Here is a 22,470-nt window from a genome sequence, read left to right on the forward strand (position 1 = left end):
TCTGGAAAGACTGCACACTGTAGAATTCTAGCTACACGACCTTCTGGAAGAGAATGTCTCCCTAGGGAGGCGGTTAAAGGGTCAGTGGTGCCAGGAGGCGTGGGGTATGAATAGGTAGAGCACAGAGGGTTTTTAGGACACCCAAAATCTCACCTATTAGTATAGGAGAACTCTGTAGTTTCTCTTCAGTTTTGCTGTGAGCCTAAAACTGCTCTAAAAAATAAATCCTATTGGAAAAAAAAGATCACATGGGATGATATTCAAATCCACCATCTATCTAAAGCCCAAAGCCTTCAGTACATGTTTCAGAGATCCGAATTTTTCAGTTTGGAAAGGTAACGTGATTCATCTCAGGTACCATGGGGCTGCATGGAACGCATCTGCTCATCCAACACGGATCTTCCTGCAGCAAATTGAGGGCCCGTCACACTTCCATAAACTTCCGTCACGCAAGGATCTTAAGCAGCCTCGTGTCTGTTCAGGTTGGGGTTTGCTGCCAAATGAATAACAAACAAAAGTCATAAAGATTTGGGCTCTGATGTGCTTCCTCGGTGGGCAGGGAAGCAACCTGGGCCACCGTCCCTGCCGGCCCCACCCGTGCCCAGGCTGGACGGGATCGGAGCTGCGGAATCATGCCCGTGTCTATGGGAGGGGCGTTTGGCACCCCCAGGAAGACTTAGAACTGAGTGAAGAATGGTGTAAGAGAAACAGACCCCCAGAAGTGATACCTGCGTGTGAAGCAATCTGCTGAATGTTCGTATTTTGTATCCTGGGAACATGCTGACCCACTGCCCATTTATAAAAGGGCTGGAGGACAAAAGCAGCCGTGTGTGGGTTGGCAACACCGTACTCCTAGCAACCGCCCCGAGCCCCAGCGGCCCCAGCAGCAGGAGAAACGCGCTCGTCCGCTGCCAGCTGCTTTCTAAAATACGGGGAAGAACACCGACGTCCCCTTCCTCTGGCTGCAGCGTGACCACTTGTGTCTCCGCGAGCCGCCTCGAGACCCCGGTTCACGAGTCAGATTGAGGGCAGCGACGATGGCTCGGGCTCCCTGCTGGCGCCGGTGTGTCGGTGCAGGGACGAGCTGCACCTGTAGCGCACGCGCCCGTCTAGACCGCTGTCTGTCCGCAGTCGCTTCAGGAACCACGGGAGAAGCCGTCAGGGTTAGTTCCGACTGAAGATGCGTCCTCCCCGCTGAGAGCGGGAATCCGGGAGCTGATGCTGCTGGCTGTGGCCCCGGCCCTTCTTGAAGCTTGTGCTGGGAGGGGGATTCTGTGCTGTTCCTAACCTGAAGTCCAGTGTGCATTCGCGGGCCACCGGGAAGATGCAGACGCGGACTCTGGGGCCTGGGTGGGACCCGAGGCTCTGCGTCCCCACACACACCACAGGCTGGGCTGAGTCGTGAGAGTCTCAGGCACGCCTGTCTCCTGAACGTCCGGCTTTCCCCAGAGCCTTGGCGTCTCCTAACCTTTCCAGAAAGCCCAAGCCAGAGAGGACTTGGGGGGCAGCTTCTGCCCCACGCTGGGCAGAGGGAAGAGGGACCCAGGGAGCGCAGAGCGTGGTGGAAAATAAGCCAGGGCTGGCCCAGCAGGGTCGGGGCTGCTGCGGGAATCGAGTCTCTGCCAGCTGCGGAAAGGGGGGCTCCGGGCAGCACCCACAGTTCATTAACATGCCGTGGGGAGGGCTCAGGGCGTCTGGATCTCTGCGTCCTCGAAGTGACCGTGCAAAGCACTGGTGCTGTGTCACAGTCATCCCCCCGGGGGCCCATATCACTCAGGCTGATGTCGTGTGAGGTTTGGGGGTTTGGGGGGAATGGGCACCCCTTGCTTAGGCTCTTTCACATTCTGGAAGGACTCATGCCTTAGAACTTTCAAGCATCCATCTAGATCGGTGTAACGTGTCTGGGGCCTCCTTGTGCAGCCAGAAGGCAGAGGCTGATCTGAGGAAAGGGGAGCTGGGGGGCGGGGCGATGGGAAGCGGCCAGGAACTGAAATGATCCGCAGCAGAAAGCTTCACCTGCAGCTGTAGAGATAGGGATGGGTGCTGCCTGCACCCCAAAACGTTTGCCACTGGCATGATGGTGGTTATTTCTCATTTATTCATTCAAGGATTTCCCATTTGGCACAGGAGGGCAGGGGACCCCAGACAGGGGAGGTCACCCACTCCGGGTCATGGTCAGCGTTGGATGTGGGCTTCCTGCTCAACCTGTCCATCTCTGGAAGCCATGCCCCTAAGCCCCCACCATGCTGCCTCTCACATGCCTGGCCCAGCTGTTTCCCGGATCTCAGAGCAAGGAGGTGTGTGTCAGACTAGCTGGACGCTTGGAACATGAGGGGGACGCTGAGGCTCGGAGGACACTCAGTCCTCTCTGGACTGTGGGCAGCAAAGCCGTCATGTGAGCGGAACACGGGTGCTTCTGCTCCCACCACTGCATCTGCATACAGGAGAGACCCGGCTCAACTCTGAGATGGTCACCCCCACTCTCACCCCCAGATGCGTGCCGGGCCGCCGCATGCCCCTGGGCCCTCGTCGGTGGGCCCCGTAGTCCGTAGCCTGCCTGGTCATTTCGGTGTCGGTGGAGGCAGCGGGAGAGAGCGCTGAATGTACATGAGGAAATGGGTTCACTGTCGTCAGCACCAGCGATCAACCCTGTGTCCCCGGAAAGGAAGAAGTGCCCGTGGGCCCCGTTCCTTCCGGCTGCATGTAGGGGCCTGAGGCCTCCTCCCCCACGCACCCACCTGCCGCTTAGGGACGGAAGCATCCGGAAGCAAACTTCTCCACATGATGGCTAAGTCACGGCCCACACCTTCCGTGGAAATACGCCCAAAGTCTGGCTCAAAGCTCTAGAAAGGACTTGGTGTGTACAGTCTGTCAGCTAGATGGCAGGGTTTTGTTTTGCTGCTGAAGGATAGAATTTTTCTTTTTAAGATTTTATTTATTTGATTTGTTTTATTTATTGACAAGAGAGTAGACGCGAGACAGAACAGGAGTGGGAGGATGGGCTGAGCAGGGAGCCTAATGTGGGGCTCGATCCCAGGACCCTTGGGATCATGATCTGAGCCGAAGGCAGACGCTTAACCCACTGAACCACCCAGGCAGCCCAAGAATTTTTCTTGTTTTGTTTATTGTTGCAAAACATTTATTAATAACACAAGGGATAATTAGGCATGGTGTTACATTCTAACATAAATTCAGGTGCTTGGGTTTTTCCAAGATCACAGCATCCTGGGAAAGAAGACCGGGACCAACAAAAGCTAAGGCATCGCGGGGATGGCGGCTCGGCGGCTCACGCTTCCCCAGCCGATCTACACTCAGGGCAGGGAAAACCGTGGGACTGTGAAACCCAATTCCTGTTCTCCGATAAAAAGGAAACAATTTCCGGTTTCACGACCCAGTTGGTCTGTTCAGACTTTCTCCTGAACAGTTGTCCTGTACTAAATTCCGGTTCCTGGTACCCCCCACGTGGCCCAGGAGAAGCCGAAGAACCCGGGAGGCCTTCTGCCCGCAGGTTCTGCTGCTCATTAGACGGGAAGAGAACGGCTTTCTCCCAGCTCGAAGCTGACTCACTGGAAGGCAGAGTGGAAGACGGCAACAGATCAGCGCTGCTGCGGGCCGCTGCCTTTGCTCGCGGTGACTGCCAGGTCTGCGGGCGGGCCGGGCCTCACACCGCGCTCAGCGGGTTGGTCACACGGCCCAGGAAGTGCAGGGCAGTGGAGTCATGCTCGTAAATGGCAAACAAGAACGGGCGGTTCAAGGTCACCTCCAAGGCCTTGGGCCCATCCGGCTGTGGGGCAGACTCTGTGGGCTGCTCTCCCTCGTCTGCTTTTAGTTCCAAAAGGATGCTATTCAGCACCTGCAAAGCAGCAAGCGTTGTGACAGCTCCCAACGGCCCTCAGGGCCCAGGGAGAAGGTGCAGGACAGCTGTTTCTCCAGCTCGCTCGTGCCATACATGCCCCTCGGTGTAGATGGCTCCCACTCGGCCCCACTCACAGAACAGCTCTCCCCAGAGCATCCCTCCAACCCACCGGTCTCCCACTTTCCACCTGGATTTCCAGGACAGAACCCCAGGCCCCTTGGCTGTGGTCTGCTAGTGCTTGGTTCCTCCCACGAAGTTAGCAAGAGAGCTGATGCTCCCCAGAAGTGAAGAACTGCAAAGGCCCCCTCTCCCCGGTACCCAGCCCGGTGCCAGCACTTCCAAGCCCCCCAGCTCCAGGGAGACATCATTCAGGCAGAGGGACAGTCTGCCTCCTGCTGAGTGTTCCCTGGGGCACGCAGCTCTGGCAGGACTGGCACCAGGTCCTTATCCCATGGCCTGAGTCCTGACCCTCTTGTGGGATTTGGGAAGGACCCCGAGGTTAGGCCATGCTGGGCAGAGCCAAAAACACATGGTGGGGAAGGGTTTGCTGCTCTCCTCCTGTCCCCAGAAAGCCCTGGAAAGTTCTGGTCACTTCTCTCCCACCCCGGATGCATAGCCACATAGCCATGCTGTCCTCCTCTCCTCCCCTGCCTGCCCCGCAGAAGCTCTCTCCGTGTCCCTTCCGTCTCCATCCCCCCCCCCCCCCCCCCCGCCGTGAACACACGGAATCACTTGGGCCTGGACATCACCGGCACAGACGGTACCTTTCCGACTCGGAGATCATCATTGCTGATTTTGCCCAGGTTTGCCTCGGCCCCCAGCAGGGTAGGCAGCTTGGCCTGGGCCAGCAGGTCCCGCAGGTCATAGGAGGCTCGCAGTGTCAGCTGGGGCACGGTCAGGCGGATGGTCCTATGGGGATGACACACACTTAGGAAGTCCCGGGTGGCTCCCCTGGGAGGCCCTGGGGCCCCCCGCCCAGCTAGGAAAAGTTTGTCAGCAACAAATACAACAAAAAACTCTCGTGTCCTTGGAAATACTGTGAGAAGGATGTGCGCTTCAAGTAGCGCCCGGGAGGTTGGTGATGAGTTGTCCTTCGTTCTACTCTGGTTTTCAGCTGGTCGCATCAAAGCTGCACTACGTGGGTAATTGTAAAAAGCTGTTTTCTGAAATAACGCAGCGTGTCTTACTACCAACCTTGCAGTGTCATTCTTGACACAGAAAGCCCCGTGGAGGAGAGAGCGATGGGAAGAACGTCCCGTCACTCTCCACACAGTCATGTTGCTGACATCAACTCAGCTGGCTTGCCTGTAGGGCCTCTGCCTTCCGTCTTCCTGAGAGCCCAGGGATGTTTCCTGTGACCCCCAAAGCCTTCACGGGATTTACATGACACCCACGTCCATACATTATCCACAGTAGCCAAATGGTGGAAGTGACCCAAGAGTGCACGGACGGACGGCGGGATAAACAAAACATGTCTGTCCGTCTAATGGAGCATCAGCTGTAAGAGAAGGAAATCCCCACCCACGCTGCCACACGGGCGAGCCCTGTGGACGTCATGCTAAGTGAAACAAGCCTGTCACAAAAGGACAGACAGTGTATGAGTTCACTGCTCTGAGGTCCTAGAACAGACAAGTTCACAGAGAGCAGAAGCATGGCCAGGGTTTTGGTGGGGGTGGGGTGGAGTGGGGTGGGCAGGCTGCGTTTCCGTCGGGGAAGCTGAAAACCTGGAGACGGACGGTGGGGGGGCACACCAGTGTGGGGTGCTTCATGTCACTGAATGGTGCGCTACAGATGGTACACGTGGTACACTTGCCGTTAGGCGTTTACCATCAGCACAACCGAAACTGATTTCCAAAGGAGCGTTGCCCTCGGGAGGCCAGTGTGTCCCTGAGTGATGGTCTCGGAGCAGGTTTCCGGCCCCCACTGCTCTGGGCCATGGACAAGGGACAAGTGTAGCACGCCAGCGTACGGGAATGGCTTTCTTCCTGCCATAGTTGGAAAGAGGAGCAAACGACTCGGGCAGCAAGGCAGGGAGTTCTGGACTCAAGGACAGCTCCCCAAGAAAGCGTCTCCCCCAGGCATCCCAGAGGGGTCCGAACCCTTCTGGGAAGCCAGTCCCCGACAAGCTCTAGGAATGCAGCAGACTGGGGGTGGGAGGATGGCGGGGGAGGGGAGGGGGCCGTGGTGGGTGGTCATGGCATCAAAGGTCCCCCCTTCAGGGCGGATTGAAACGCAGTCCTCCAAAACCAGCGGGTAAGCCCAAGCCCAAGGAAATCACGTTCCCACTCCTTCCCTCTCCTGCACCCAGAAAGAGACGACACCTGCAGAGTTAGGTGGACGGGTGGACGGAAGGAGGGGTGACGCATGAACGCACAGGCTCCAGAACAGCAGAAGCCCCCGGCCCCTCCCCGTCCTGGGCCCAGGGCTCAGCCAACACCCACACATCTGCTCATCCCACGTCCCCTCCCGCCCTGGGTAGACAGATGGGCCCAGCTCCCCACTGTCCACGGGGAGCTGCCCCAGAGGTGCCAGCCGGTGTCCCAGGAGCCGTACCGGGGAGACAGATTCTTCAACCACGTCAGGAATTTGTGCTGGAAGGTGGCGGCCTCCACCTTCTGCAGGCCGGAGGTGCCGTGGGGCTGGACCAGCAGCAGGCAGGCACTCTTGCTGAGGGGTACCCGGGTCATGGAGAGGCCGTTCTGGACGTCGCTCCAGTGCTGGAAGGTGCCCGTGCCCGAGAGCATGGGGACCGACACCGAGGTGGCATTGTCCACCCAGAACTCCTGCAGTCCCCTCAGCAGGGAGAAGCCCTTCAGCTGTCCTGGAGACCCAGAGAGGAGACAAGGAGGGACGGGTCAGCCGAGGCAGGGGCAGGCAGATGCGCTCAGGGCTGGGGACACCACGGGGAGAGCCGAAGGCCCAGCCTGTGACCCGACCTCCCCCGGCATACCGCGGGCCACAGGGTATCTTCCCACCCCTGCGCTTTGCAGGCCCTACCCTGTACCCCAAGGGCCGGTAGAGTCTTCCTCCTACAAGATCCAACCGTTTGAGATCACGACGGTGACGCTAACTGCCCATGTTGAAGACATTTAACACACCAGGTGCACTCTGAGATTTTACACCTGTCACCTTAAGGTCCACAAAGGAAACCAGGGACCTTAGGCCACCATGAACTGACCAGGTAAACTCACCCCAGATCTGTCCTGGCCCAAAGCCTGCGGCCCGCCACACTCACTGGCTCCTTTTTTTAAATAAACTTCATTTTTTTAGAGAAGTTAGGTTCATAGCATAATTAGGGGAAGGTATAGAGTTTCCCCGTACACCCATCCCCACCCCAAGCACAGCCTCCCGTGCGATCCGCACCCCCACCGGAGCGGGACGTCCGTTAACCCTGATGACCCTCCACCGACACATCACTGTCACCCAGAGTCCAGGGCTGACATGAGGGCTCGCTCTCAGGGCCGTACGTTCTGTGGGGCTGGACAGACGTGCAGTGATCTGCGCCCACCATCCCAGCGTCACCCAGAGCAGCTTGGCAGCCCTACGCAGCCTTGGGGCACGCGCGCGTCTCCATCTGGGAGCAGTGTCAGCTGCGACAGGCTCCCCTTCTGCAGTCAGGACGCAGAGCTAAGCACACGTCCCGCAAGGCAGGCTCCACGTCCTGCCCAGGACAGACACAGGACCTGGTGCGAGCCGTGGCTCGGAGGGAAGCGCTCGGTGCAAGCTCGCCCTGGGCCCTGCAGGGAGGGGGCAGCCCCGTGTGCCCCCCCCCGGGGGGGGCTGCATGAGGGGTGGCCGAGGGGTGCGGCTAGCTGGCTCCGCTGTCCGGAAAGAGAGGCAGACGCTTGCTGGATGCCCTGTCTCTCGGGGTCCCCCGTGACTGTACCAGGCTCCCCAAGGGGGCCCTCAGTGCTGGCCCACCAGGCCTGGCTGGAGACTTGTAGATTTAGGGGAAGAAAGGACTAAACCTTTTCCCACCCAAACAGAAGGACGTGAGAGTCTGAACAGAGGTGGCTTCCCTGTCCTGGACACTCCGCTGAAAAGCACAGAATCCATCCTCACCCAGAGGTTAAGTAAATCTCTCAAGGTTAAGTCAACTGGTGTTGTGGAACCTGCCAGAGCCCGCGGCAGCTCGGGATGACCACAGGGCCTGAGCAAAGGGCGCCCTACAGCTCAGGGGCTCCCAACCCCCAAGGCCTCGAGAGCCGGGAACGCCCATCTGGGCTCTGAGGTCGTGGTCACAGAACATCATTACCAAAGAGGCACTTCGAGCTCCCCAGAGAGACAGCCTTCGGCTTCGTAAGGCAGCCATGTGGTGCTGGGCTGGGAGGGGTTGTGCATCTCTGTTGGATGGAAACCGAGGCCCAGAAAGGTCAGGGGGCAAGATCAGAGAGTGGGCATGGTGGGGCTGGCCGAGTGTCCAGGCACCTGTGGCTCTCCAGCTTTTGGGGGGCAGGACTTTCTCAGTGAGCGATCCTCCTGGGGCTCCTCCTCCACGCATCCCCCCTCTGTCCTCCACTGCGGGGGGCGGGGGGCGGGCAGCCACCCTCAGCAGGAGGGCACTGTGCTGGGTTCCTGGGTCCATTGTCTTCCCCCTGCACCCAGAACGGGCTGGAGGTCCTCCCCCGTGGGGGTTTACAGGATGTTTTCAGAGTAAGACAATAGTCATGCTCTATTACACCTCCATGTCTCTGGTTTCATCTCTCTGCTGTGGCTCCCTTGGCTCGAAAACACGCCCTGCCCACCCCACCTGTCAGTCTGCAAGGTCACTGCCTCAGCACGTGCTCCCGGGACAGTGGGCCCGTTGCATCACCTTCCTGGGACCCTCCCCGCCTCCCATGCACACAGCCCTGGCAGCCTGGATGCCCTCTGACCAGAACACTTTTCCTGCTCCAGCATCCACCACCCTTCCCAGCATCACATCCCAAGATCTGGCTGGACCCCTCTTTCGGGCTGTGCCTCCCATAGGTCCCATCACCCCTGAGCTCTGGCCAAACAGAGCCGCCCTTGCTCTGGTTTCTGGCTCCGAACTTGCCAGCCTTTTTGCTCACACATTTGTCCTTCCACAGCCCTGCTCCCCTCGCCATCCTCTGTCCTCTCCCCGGGGACCCTCCCTCCTCCAAGGGCCTGGCGCCCCAGAGTGCCTTTTCAGGGCACGTTTCCCTAGAGCTCTGCAGCTGGGGGCACTTACCTGTGGGTCCATCTCCCCTCTGTAACGTCAGTAGGCAACCTGGGTTCCACACCTGTGCGTCCTTCCTCCCTGGCCCCCTGAGACGCCCAGCTCGGGCATGCGCGTAATAGGGCTTCAACAATCAGTTGTTGAATGAGCCAGCTATCTTTGTGGGGATTTAGGGAGGGGGGAGTAGTACTAACTGCTCCCAGCATGAAAGTGGTGTAAGCAAACAAACTGGGTATTTTTGCAAGGACACTGACCTTCTCAGGAGACAAGAAGCCTCCCCTCCTGAGTGTGGAGATGGGCCACTGGGCTGGGAGGTGTGGGTTTGGATCTCAGGACCCCGACTTGTGGCCGTGCCTTCTTAAGGCGGTCACTGTGGGTTTTTCCCTGGAGGCAGTAACAATGCTTTACCACGTCCCAAGGGGATTAAATGATCAGGATACGAGTGAGTACTAGAGTCGCTGCACACAGTAGGACAGCAGGTGGCTAGTTGGATGCTCATCCAAGGAGCCCCTTGTGCAGCTACTACCAGCTCCTTGAGAGTGACTCTCAGGTACTTCCCCACATTCTCACCTTGCCCATCCCCAAGGCCCAGCCCTGCTGAGCCAAATGCTGGACACTAAGTCTGTAGACACAGAGAGCTGTCTCCCTAGGGCACCCACCCCAAGGGCACCTCCGGGCTTTGCCTTACCTTGGAAGTGGACATAGGCGTTGAAAAGCAGGGTGCTGTCTGGGCTGACTCCTGACAGGGGTCTGTCCATTTTCCACCCTGTCACTGCCTGCATGAACCTGTCGATCTTCTCAGCAGCAAGATCCGGGTCCGTGAACAAGTCCAGAGAGCGTGGGAGGGTGACGGGGGCAAAGGGCGCCAGGCCCCGCACAAAAGGCTGCTTCAGGCGCAGGCCAGGGGCTGTGAACAGACCCAGCACCGTGGAGAGGAGCAGTGCGGACCGGCCGCCGGCCTCACCCTTGGCGACCAGAAGGCCCTGGATGGTCTGCAGGGCGGACAGCACCTTGTGGCCGTCCAGCCGGGAGGTGCAGCTCTGGTCCTCCCCGGGGACGCCCAGGAAGGCCTGCAGTCTGCTGGCTGTGGGGTCCAGCGCGCCCAGGTAGAGAGAGGCCAGCGTGCCGAAGAGAGTCGTGGGGGACAGGACGGTCGCACTGGCCGCGCTCCCGGACTCGCCCAGTGCCCTGTACATGTGGAAGCCCAGGAAGTTGAGCATCGTGCCCACTTTAGCCGCCCGCATCCTGTCCTCCTCCTCCAGCTTCCCGGCAGCCAGCGCCAGCTCCTCCCAGAGCGCCTCCTCGTCCACTGGGGACGTCTTGGCCTGAATCGGGACGGGCGTGAAGGTCCGCTCCTCGGGCATCTCTGGGCCTGGTCTCTCCAGCTGCTCACAGCTGCTCTTGCTGTAGACGAGGAGGTGGAAGGGATGGATGTACACTCGGTCCCCAGCGGCCAGGCCGGCCCAGGCCATGAGGCAGAGGACAGCGGCCCTTAGGCCCACTCCGGCAGGACCCATCTCCGGCAGGGGCGCTCACTTCCCTGAAACAGCATTTCGTGCAAGGCGACAGGTTACTAAGCGCGTTAGTGCCCTCCAGCCAGACGTCTAGCTGTTCCCGTATTCCCTGTGGTCATGAACCCAGGAGAAATCTATCCGGGTCTACACTCACCTTGAAGAGAAGCGATAGATTCCAGGCTCTGAGGACAGTATCTCTGGGAGCCATGACGCGCTATCGTGGGCTGAGCTGTGCCTTTTTTTTTTTTTTTTTTAAAGATTTTATTTATTTATTTGACAGAGAGAGATCACAAGTAGGCAGAGAGGCAGGCAGAGAGAGAGAGGAAGGGAAGCAGGCTCCCCGCTGAGCAGAGAGCCCGACGCGGGGCTCGATCCCAGGACCCCGGGATCATGACCTGAGCCGAAGGCAGCGGCTTTAACCCACTGAGCCACCCAGGCGCCCCTGAGCTGTGCCTTTTGTGGTGGCGGGTGGGGGGGGGAGTATTTTGGGGTTGGTTTTGTTTTGTCTGATTTTTATAATGGGCAGAATGTCTCGACAGTAAGACATGGGTAGATTTTAAACAGAAATACCAAAATGTCCGTTAACGTCAAGGAAAAATATACACAAATATTTTCACAAAATGTTGTTAAGTGCTTCTCTTCAAGAATATGCAACTGCGGGTGCCTGGCTGGCTCAGTGGGTTGAGCCTCTGCCTTCGGCTCAGGTCATGATATCAGGGTCCTGGGATTGAGCCCCGCATCGGACTCTCTGCTCGGCAGGGAGCCTGCTTTCCCGCTCTCTCTCTCTGCCTGCCTCTCTGCCTACTTGTGATCTCTCTCTGTCAAATAAATAAATAAAAATCTTAAAAAAAAAAAGAATATGTGACTGCCTGATAGTATTTTTTACCTTGGGTAAATCAGTGATATCATGGATTAGTCAATAATTATATGTTTAATAAAGAGTAATGGGGGGGCACCTGGGTGGCTCAGTCGTTAAGCATCTGCCTTCAGCCCAGGTCATGATCCTGGGGTCCTGGGATCAAGTCCCGTGTCTGGCTCCCTGCTCAGCGGGGAGCCTACTTCTCCCTCTCCCTCTACACATCCCCTACCTGCTTATGCTCACTCTCTCCATCTCTCAAATAAATAAATAAAATCTTTTTTTTAAAGAGTAATATGGAAACATTTAAACTTATTTTCTTTTGCCTTTACTGAATTTTATTTTTTTTTATTTTTTTATTATTTGTATTAACATATAATGTATTATTAGCCCCAGGGGTACAGGTCTGTGAATCGTCAGGCTTACACACTTCCCAGCACTCACCATAGCACATACCCTCCCCAATGTCCATAACCCAGCCACCCTCTCCCGACCCCTCTGCCCCCCGGCAACCCTCAGTTTGTTTTGTGACATTAAGAATCTCTTATGGTCGGGGGGTGGGGTTATGAACATTGGAGAGGGTATGTGCTATGGTGAGTGCTGTAAAATGTGTAAACCTGGCGGTTCACAGATCTGTACCCCTGGGGATAAAAATATATTATATGTTTAAAAAAAATAAAATTAATAAAAAAAAAAGTATCTCTTATGGTTTATCTCCCTCCCGATCCCATCTTGTTAAACTTATTTTTGAAGGAATTTTGATTTTAAAATAAACAAAATTCACCTTGTTGCCTTAAAATTTTTAACTTGCTATGTTGAAGTCCTAAATCCCACTACTTCAAAATATACTCTATTGGGAGATAGAGTCTCTAAAGAGGTAATTTAGGTTAAATGGGGTCATTGGGATGGACCCTCATCGCATTTGACTGGGATCCCTCTTAGAAGAGATTAGGACACAGACACACACAAACGGAAGACCCTGGAAAGACAGGGAGAAGACAGCCATCTACAAGCCAGGGGGAGGGACCTCAGAAGACACATCTGTCAACATCTCAGCTTGGACTTGGAACTGGTATGAGATATGAAGGTTCTCCCAGAAGGAGTCATCAGTACTTGTCGCCGCCCGAATCACGAGAGAACAGATTTCTGTCTTTGAAGGGACCCAGTCTGTGAGACTTTGATATGGCTGCCTCTGGCTATGAGCTTCCCTAGAAAACCAGCCTTGGGGCAGACCTCGAGTCTCTAGGAAGCCTCCTAGCCCCGGGGTAGGTGGAAACCAGTTTGGAATACGAGACTAAGATGCACAGAGGTTTTTTTCTATGTTATAAGTTGGCCTGGTGAGAACGATCTGTATGGTCCCAACCAGGAGATATACACCTCATTCCCCAGACCAGGTGCGTCCTGTAAGCATAGACCTGTTCTAACTGGGTAGTGTGTGACAGTTCCCAGAAGCCCCTGCCTACAGATTCCCCAATCCAGCCCTTGGCTGTTCATGCGAGGAAGGAAAGTTTTCACCCCTTTGCAGACACGGAAAGGGGAGTTCTGAGGCATAAAGAAAAGTTCCCGAGTTCACACAGCAAAGCATGTCACAGATACAATTCAGACCTGCGTTTACTCTCACCGGTCAGTCCCAAGCCCGGTTCCCACAGATCTCATCGGGGGAGCCTTAGAAACCGTGGAAGTCCGTCTCCCCCCGCCCCCGGAGATGCCAGCTATAATGACCCTGGCGTGTGGCCTCGAAGGGGTTTCTCAGCTCCACTGTGGCCCCCACAGGCGGCTGGCAGTGAGCCCCAGAGGCTCAGCCTGAAACCCTGGTGTTTGCACCTGTCCCAGCGCCCCAGGCCGGTCGGCGACTGTGTCCTGCACGTAGAGGACTATGTCCTGTGCAGTGGATCCCCGTGGAGCCCAACACCAGCCCCACCAACACCTCTCACCGACAGCCGGTGGCGTTGGTCTGCGCTGGGGCCAGGGATAGTTTTTTTGTTTTTGTTTTTCTTTTATTTATTTGACAGAGAGAGAGATCACAAGTAGACAGAGAGGCAGGCAGAGAGAGAGAGAGAGGGAAGCAGGCTCCCTGCTGAGCAGAGAGCCCGATGCGGGACTCGATCCCAGGACCCTGAGATCATGACCTGAGCCTAAGGCAGCAGCTTAACCCACTGAGCCACCCAGGTGCCCCCAGGGATAGTTTTTTTAAAAAACGTCCCAGGTGAGACTGAAGTAGAACCGTCCTGTGCCCTAGACATGGGTCTCTGTCGTTTGCAGGAGGATTTCTGGCACCTTTCTCTAGCGCCCTGCGATTCTGCTCCCGCCTCACCTCTCAATGAGAGAGAACGTGGCAGACAAGGTTCTTGGGCTGGCTCTGCGGACCTAGGACCTGTGTTCATGGCACGGGTTCATTCGCTCCCAGTCATTTCCATGGTATCGCACTGATTTCTGGTGAAGCCGAGGACTGCATTACCAGCTTCATCCTTGGTGCTCCCGTCCTCATCCTCACCCATCCCCCTGCCCTCCCAGAGCAGCCCAGTCATCCCTGGAACTGAGGCGTGAACTCAAGGTCACCTTGACGCCTCCATCTTTCCTGTACACCCCGGCATACCCAGTTATCCCCTGATGTTGGCGCTCCGCACTCCTCTCCCGGGTCTGGTAACCTGCACCCGCTTTCAACTCACGAGCATTGTGTGTTTAGTTCTGCTCTGGTCATCAAACACCAAAGGAACTTTGACTTCTGACCTCGGCCACCACTTCCCCCTCCTCCCCACACATTTGACCCAATCCATGGTTCTCATGAGAAGCCACACGACATACAAAAATGGAACAGAAAGTTCTCCTTCCCATCCAGACGGGCCTCCGTGGCCAGCTCTTGCCTCGTGTAAAAAGCCAAAACACTCTGAGTTATCAGGGGAAACCTGTAGAAGCGGGGGGCTGGAGAAATCTGGCAGAAGTGGCCCCCAGTCCCCGGCTAGGGCCACACAGGTAAGCATAGCCCCCTCCCTGCTTTGCCAGTCCCACACAGCACACGCACTGTCTACAGTGAAACAATTTCACGGTCACGGTCCGGGGCGGGGGCTGCTGTGTGTTGCTCTCAGCTGGGATCTGTGGCTGCCGTACTGACCGGTCCTTAGCAGCCCACCGCGGGGTCTCAGAATAAACGGGGGCTCCAGGCTCCTGTGGATCTGCCCTCCTCCGGCACCCCTGCTCAGTCTCCTCTCCATATCCCCTCGTGGTTCTGTGGCTTCGTGAAATGGTGAGATCAGCAGCCAACACTGGTCTAATGCCTATCATTGCCAGGCAGTGTTCTAGCACTTTCCATGGACTTGTCTCATCCTGCTAAGGCTTCCGTGACATCCCATTTCCCGCTGTAACTGTCCCCCACCACACCTGACACCCTGAACTCGCTTATCCCGCTTTACTTCCTCTCTCCACAGCACTGACCCCCTTATGACCTTACAAATAATTAATTCTCATGTATTTATTTGTTTAGTGTTCATTACCTCTTCCCATGTGAAGGCAAACCCCAAGAGAGTGGGGTCCTTGCTCTGTTTTATTCGCTGATATACATACTGCGTTTCCAGAAATGTTCCTGGGACATAGTACGTACTTGATAAACAGTTGTTAAGTGGATTAATGGATGCTGTTTTGCGGAAGAACAGAGAGGTTCCGTGACTTGCTCAAGGTCACGCAGCTAAGTGAGAGACAGAACTAGGATTCAAACCCAGACCCCCTGATGCCACAGTCCACACACTTCAGCACCCATTGTAGTGCCTCTTGAACAATAAGAATCTGTCTTTGTAGTTTCTCTTAAAGTTTAGAAAGCACTTTCACATTGTATTAGCTCTCTGAATATACCCCCTAGCTCATGAGCAAGGGAGGCCAGGCATCGCCGTTTGTCCCATTTTATAGATGGGCAAACCGATGCTTGGGGATACAAAGTGATGAGTTGAGGGCACCCAAGCTTTGAACCCAGGGCCAGAGGCAGCACTGCCTGGGGGAGGTACAGGGAGACAGACATGGTGCAGGCCACTCCTCGCCTGAGCCTCCGGGAATGGGGTCAGGGACGCAGCTCCCAGCTATCTGAGGCTGCTCCGCCATCCACCTCACAGCTCCTGTCCCTGCACAAGCTTTGCGCTTCCTTCTGACTCTAGGTCCCCCGTGGCTCTGCTCCCGGCCTGTGCCTGAGGACCCAGCCCTGCTCAGAGGCAGCAGGGGACCTGGCCACCCTGCCCTACAGCTGTGGAGAAGGGGGCAGTTCCTCTGCTAAGACCTGGGGTGTCTGAGGGGGAGGACAGCCCATGAGAGGACTTCCGATGTGACAGGAGGGGGTACATATCAGGGTCGTCTTCAGTAGTGATTCCCCTGCAGCGCCTGTCACCACGGATCCCTGCCTTCCGGCTTCCAGCTGCTCCCACCAGAGACCCCTTGGCTTCTCCTCCCGGCAGAACTCAGCTGCCCTGACAGGGAGGGGCTCCCCGCTTACCTTCTCCTCGGGTCCCCAAAACAAGAGCAGCCTCTTCCCCTGGCTGGGCCGAGGCCCTATTTATATCAGAGGGGATGGAGCCGTTCCCAGACCGTTCTGTGCCCAAGCTGGGGAGGAGGGCGGTGACATCACTTGGCCCGACCCTGGGGGGTGGGGGCCTCAGGCGGCTGAGTGGCTAGGGGACAGGCGCCAGAGCGACTCTCAGGCTGGGACTCCTTCCAGGAAGTCAGAGTGATCGATACACACTTTCCGTGCCGAACAGCATGAGCCGGCAAGCTGTGGAGTTACACATTTACCCCAGCTCACCTGCCCTGGGGTCGCGGGGACGCACACAGGGATCCCACGTAGGTGTGTGTAGGTGTGTGATGGGTCTCTAGCCTGAGGTGTGACAGCCACCCTGGCCTTCTGACAGAGCCCTCTTAGGGTGTGCTTCTGAGAGTCCCCAAGATTGTGCTTGAGTCCCCATTGGGCAGGGGAGGGAGCTGTGGAGGGTGGCCCGGGAGGTGGCGGGTGGGCAATTTCTGACCCCATGGCCTTGAGCCGCTCAATGATTATCCAAACCACCCTAATTTAGGCACCTGCTCCCTGAGACGCCCTCTGGCGGGCAGGGGGAGAGATGCACAACCAAGCAGAAGCACCTTCCAGAGACTGGTGATTTCGCTGGGGAGGCTGCTAGACGCCAACAGTGGTACAGACAGACAGACAGGCACCGACAAGATGCTTTTAGATCCTGGGGAGGAACAATTGTTGGGCTGGGGAAGGTTTCAGGAAGCAAAGCCATTTCTGTCCAAGCCCGAAGGGTAAACAAGCTTGGCTTGGACACTGAGGAAGGGGTCCTTAGGGTTAGTGGTACCAGAGGGGCGGGAAAGCTCGGAGATTTTCAGGGGACACCAGCACCCCTAAAGGTGCTACGAGGAAGAGCAGGGGTAACAGCAAACGGCCACTGTTCCCTGTGCCTGCCCCCATGGCCGGGGAGGGCGCCCCATCATTCCTGAGTGTCCCCTGGACACGGGGCTTCAGGCCAAACTCTCCAGGATCTGAGCCAACATACGAGACGAAACCCACTCGGCCACCCCAGATCTGGGGTGTGGGACCGAGTGATGTGGAAAGAAAGGACGCTGGCTAGAGCCTGAACACCAGCTCAGAGGTCAAAGAGGTCAAATGCCATGGGAGGGAGGGATGGAAGGTGTCTGAGCGGGAGAATGTTATGAAGCCTGATTTCTGCTTTTACAAATGTCCTCTAACTGGGACAGGCATCAGGTTTCCAAGCTCCGGCCCAGGGAGAGAGAGAATGCTGAAACCAATAACTGAGAGAGGGACCGAGGAAGCACAAGAGCTTTGGGGAAGCAACAGGAAGAGTTTGATCTCAGATGGGTTTGTTTTGAGCGCCTATTGGATCCCAGCCGGGAATACTCGGGGTGACAATTCCTGCTCTCAGCACGGAGATCTCAGCTGGATGCAGGGTCCTGATGCATCATGGTGGAGTTCAAGGCCTGTGGGTGGAGATGTTCCCCACCCCCCACCGCCGACCCCGAGAAGTCTTAGATGTGAGGAGAGGGGAGAAGAGGGAAACCTAGGGAGCTGGGGGATGGGAAGGGAGTCAGCGCAGGATGAGGAGGGGCAGGGGGGTGGCTGTAACACACAGGGGGTTGTGTTCCAGAAGCAAGGAGGAGAGTTCCGAGAGGTGAGGAGTCAGGGCTGGAAGGAAGGCTTTTGGGCAGCGTATGTCAGAATGGCTTCAAGTCGCCGGAGTGGAGATGTCTGCACCCAGAGCAATCTTGATTGACACCAACCGTTTATTGCTCATCAAAGACCATGAGGAGGAGTGTAGGAGTCCCTAGGGAGTTGGAGAGCAGCCTCAGGGAAGGATGAGGGAGGGGTCCGGCTGAGATGGTTTGAGAAGCCAATGGAAGATTGAACTGTGGACTCCTCTTTTAACAATCGTGGTAATGAATGGGTGCAGGGAGCAAAAAAACTCCATATTCTCAACTCCTGGGTAGAAGGAAGAAAGAATTCATGTTTGTTGAGCAGTTTGTTAAAAATCAGAATTCTACCAAGCAAATGCGAAGATACGATGGGCTTTATTCAACAATTCATGAATCAGGCAGCAAGTAGAGGGGAGCTCCACTGAGCAAACCAAAAGAAAGATTTTTGAAGGCAGACAGAGGGCATGCAAACAATGAATAGAGGAATTTATTAGCAAGAGCTAAGAGTGCATTATTCAGGCAATGTCGGCCTTCTAGAGGGAGCGGAAGTGGTCTCTCAGTAAATTTTCTGGTATCGACCAGAAAATTCCATGTTGTCTGCTGAAAGGTCATGTTCTCGAGGGATCCAAACTGCAGTTAGCTTGGGTATTAAGTCTTGGTTTGCTGAGTTAGCCTAAGTGACGCCATTTGGGGCCTGTAGTTTTCTTTCTAAGGTGGGGCTCCATGCCCGGTGCGTCCACGTTCTTCGATGTCTTCAGTGCACACTTTCACACACCTGCTGCCATCCAGGGAGAGAAAACTGAGGCCCCCAAGAGGCTCAGAGGTTTGCTAAACATCACCCAGAAAGAACATGGTGAATCCAGGTCTGTCTGACACCTACACCTGTTCTTTTCCTATTACATTGAGGTGTTTGTCCAACAACTATTTATTGAAAACCTTCTACGGGTCAAGAATTGGAAGTTCAATGTCTGATCATGTGTCTTAGCCCAGCTGTCCAAAGGACAGCAACTATTTCACAGAAATGACAGTATTAAGGGACAGGAGGACATCTGCTGTCTAGACAAACCATACGGTGCACATATTTCTTAAACTAGTAAAGTTTGGGGGAGGGATCCTGAACCCCAGATATGTACAAAACTAGATTTTACTGTATTATCTCAAAATGGCCCAACACAGTGGGTAAACCAAGGCATGAAGGGTTGAATCTTATGACCACAGAACTGGAAGGAGACAAACTATGCCCTAGAGCACCTTCTTTTCAATGTTTTAAGTTCTCTGGTGTCAGGGACAGGTTGGGGGCAGGACCATGACCTGTGTGGTCCCTGATTCCTGTTTCTCCCCATGAAGACATTCCCTCACCTTCTATGCATTCCCCATGTTGCATTAGGGGGTGACCAGATGTCTGAGTAGCTCTAGGCCTCTTGCCTCTGGAGCATCCTCGGTTTAGGAGGGCTGTCTCCTCATCAGATCACTCTTGCTGACTGGCACAACGTTTGTTTCACTGATAATAATTAGCAGGATCACATAAGATTGGGCTGTTATGTTAGGGTGGTACTGATGTCTCCTTTTGGGACGTCGGAGCTCTGAGCTATGAAGAGCCACTGCCAAAGCCTTGGGCTTGAGCCATACATCTGTCTCAATCACCTGTGTCCTATGTATCTTTTCTGCTCTCTATGGCCTCAGGGTACCGATGGCAGCGGACATCTTTCTCCCTATGATCTCTTGCCTCTGGCCCTCAGAATGTTCACCCCACCCCTTCCACAGGCTCTGTGTCAGCCAGTCCTCCAGGGGTGGTCCTCTTCCTTCCAAGGACTTTCAAAATCGATGCCCATTCACTAACTGGTCCTTCTGATAGATGCCCTCTCTTGCCTCAAATCAATGCAATGCCATCGTGCTTTCTGGGGTGGGCTTCTGCAATGTCAGATGGGAGACGGACATTCCTTGGGACAATGAGACCCCCCCCTTTTCCCCAGACTGTCGCTCATCACCTACCCTCCCTGCTCCTGTAGGGTGCCAAAGGCAGGTGGACAATGGAATGCACCCTGCCCACACGTCCTATGGAGTTCAGGGGAAGGTACGATCATAACACCTGTTATTCTGTTTATGCTACAAAAAAAAAAAAAAAAAAAAAAATCCAAGCAGTATGTTTAACATGACCAGAAGAAGAATTCTAATTCAGACTGCCCTGTAGGTAAGACTTGCATTTGTGGTCATCGTCAACAAAGGACAGGGCAACTTGCTAAGTCATCAGAAGCCAGCATTCCCAGATGGCATGACGGAGGGCACAGCTTTGGGAGTGTCAGGAAACTGCTGAGACAGGAAGGTCTGTACTGTCTCGACACAATCAGGCTGGAGGAGCCACAATATAGGAAATTATCCAGGAATGACACATTTGATAATAAAGAACAGAAAGAATCTTGACATTCACTGATCAGACAGTAGGGACTTAAGTCCCTTCTCTAACCACTTTTCTAAATCTTCATTTTATTTTTTATTTTTTTTTTAAAGATTTTATTTATTTATTTATTTGTCAGAGAGAGCGAGAGCGAGCACAGGCAGACAGAGTGGCAGGCGGAGTCAGAGGGAGAAGCAGGCTCCCCGCTGAGCAAGGAGCCCGATGCGGGACTCGATCCCAGCACACTGGGATCATGACCTGAGCCGAAGGCAGCTGCTTAACCAACTGAGCCACCCAGGCGTCCCCTAAATCTTCATTTTAAAAGAATCACTGTATCTCACATGGGCCTATGAATTCTGTCACATAATTTTACAATTATTTTGCTCATGTAGACAAGTTCCTCCCAAAGGTTAATTGTCTTTGCCAAACAGCTTAGTGGTGGCCCGGCATCAAGGGAACATCCAATGTGTCCCTCCTCTGGGCACTCCCCCCATCCCCTAGACCCAGGCCACCTCTGCCCCCATCTGTGAGCATCTGAAAAACATGCCCTTGGGTGTCCTTGAGTGATTTCTCCCACTTCTCTCAATTTTTTCAGGCTTGAGTGTCCCTGTCACACAATTACAGCCTTTAGTATATTTGGAAGAAGCTTCTCAGGGATTACAACACACGTCAAAGTTCATTTCAAACTTGTTACAAAGTGGAGAGGGGCCTCTAAACAGACATTTCTCTCTTGGTAATGACATATTACTGGGGAAAAAATAAGGAGGTAATCACCATTAAGTGGGACACAGTAAAGGATGTCAGCTTCGACTTCTTGCGAGACTGGTTCAAGGCCATTAATCAGCTCCCAGGGCTGGATTTTCGATGCCAGGCTTTTAAGCTCATTAAAATAAATCAGAAAATTGCTAGAGCATTTGATCAAGACTCTAAATTATTCCCAGAAGCAGCAGCCATTCAAACAGGCCACTGACTTTTGACCTGATGTAGAGTTAGGACAATTTTCTTTCTAATATGTACCATCTCTTGTGTCCGCTCTCTAAGTGGAAGTCCGGGATGGTTTATCTGCGGCTAAATGCAGACTGTGGAATGAACAGCACATATTGGCTAAGGAGCTTGAGTAAGCCATCAGAATGGGGTCCATGAACCCAGCCATGGTTCGGAGGCAGCGTTGGGCCACAGTGATGCCTTGGCGAGGGGGTACGCCTCCATCTGGCACTCCATCTGGAGGTCAAGTCCATGCTGTGGTCATGGAGATGAGGATCAGTCTGAACTCAAACTCCCGCTTTCCCACCTCTTGACCAGCCAGCCCACCAGCCACAGGACAAACACACACAAACTCCTGCTCTAAAGCAAAACAAAGCCAAACTGGGAAACTACGCCATGCTTTATTGATGTACATGACGTCATCAGACTCTGAGGCTGGTAGAATGAACCAAGGAAAGAAGGAGGCATAAACACAGGAACCGGGTTTCTATTTCTACTTCTAGACAAAACTCATTATTTCACAGGGGACTTGCTTCTTCCCAGATCAGAGCTGTTGTCCCCAAACATGCCTGGTCCGGCACACATGAGTACAGGTACATCATTTCCTGGAACCAGACTGCAGGGAGGTGCTCCCTGTCCTGCCGCCAAGTTCTTCAATTTGTGACGAGGACACGTTCCCCCACTTCTGAGTCCTCATCCCTGTTCATCTGAGCCAGAGAAACTGGAACAGCTCTTGGGGCTCTCTCCATTGGTAAAATGGACTCATTAGGGAGAAATCCATCTCCTTCCAATAAAGAGTCCTCAAATACAAAGGCAGTGTTCTCAGCTCTCAAGGGCTTTAGACTCCTGCTAAATAAGACGAACTAGTGCCAGCACCCGCTTCTCAGCAGGAGGGATCTGCTCCCCCTGGGAGCCCTCCCGGACATCGCATGATGCCCTGGGCCAGGCCGGGCCCTGCAGACCTCTGCATACAGACGTTGTCTGGTGAGGACATGGCTGCTGATTTAGATGCAGGAGACCAAGGGCTGGAGGGGATGGGGATTCCAGATGACACCATTGGGGGAAATTCTTGTGACTGGAGTATATTTCAGAACACAGAGCCAAACGGATGACTCTTCTTGGTCACCCACTAAAGATGTATAAATAAGAAGTAGATTATTTGTCTCCACCAATTTTGATGTAAGGTGATACAATTAGTGAATCAGTTCCAGGGGACTGTGAAAACGGGCAATAAAGTTAATCCCGGATGCTGTTGGATGCCAACCTCTCCTCTCCCCTACACCTTTCTCCTTCATCCACATCCACGCAGAAATTGGGAAAAGTAACTATTCACTTTCCTCGGCTCCCCTGTAACCACTACTGGTCAAGGGAGATGGTTCAGGCCGGCGAGACATAAACAGAAATTTGAGGGCCTCTGGGAGTCTTGTTGCTTTCCTTGTGTTAGCAGAGTTAGTGACTCAGAATCTACTCCCTCAAACATTACGTACTACCCGGAGACAGGGCAGC

At 54.7% G+C, this 22,470-nt stretch overlaps 1 protein-coding gene across 1 annotated transcript; it reads right to left on the reverse strand.

Annotated features, from left to right (window-relative positions):
* Window positions 1-3,085: 3,085 nt before the first annotated feature.
* AGT (angiotensinogen) lies at window positions 3,086-15,969 on the reverse strand. The gene is made up of 5 exons (XM_047703407.1): window positions 15,880-15,969; window positions 9,724-10,575; window positions 6,410-6,677; window positions 4,621-4,765; window positions 3,086-3,853 (listed from the first exon to the last, which is right to left on the reverse strand). Exons 2-5 carry the CDS (start codon window positions 10,550-10,552, stop codon window positions 3,662-3,664), a joined length of 1,434 nt encoding a protein of 477 aa, XP_047559363.1. The 5' UTR covers window positions 10,553-10,575; window positions 15,880-15,969; the 3' UTR covers window positions 3,086-3,661.
* Window positions 15,970-22,470: the final 6,501 nt, after the last annotated feature.

The sequence above is a fragment of the Lutra lutra genome, chromosome 14 (genome assembly GCF_902655055.1).
Source record: "Lutra lutra chromosome 14, mLutLut1.2, whole genome shotgun sequence".
In the NCBI taxonomy this organism is placed as follows: Eukaryota; Metazoa; Chordata; class Mammalia; order Carnivora; family Mustelidae; genus Lutra; species Lutra lutra.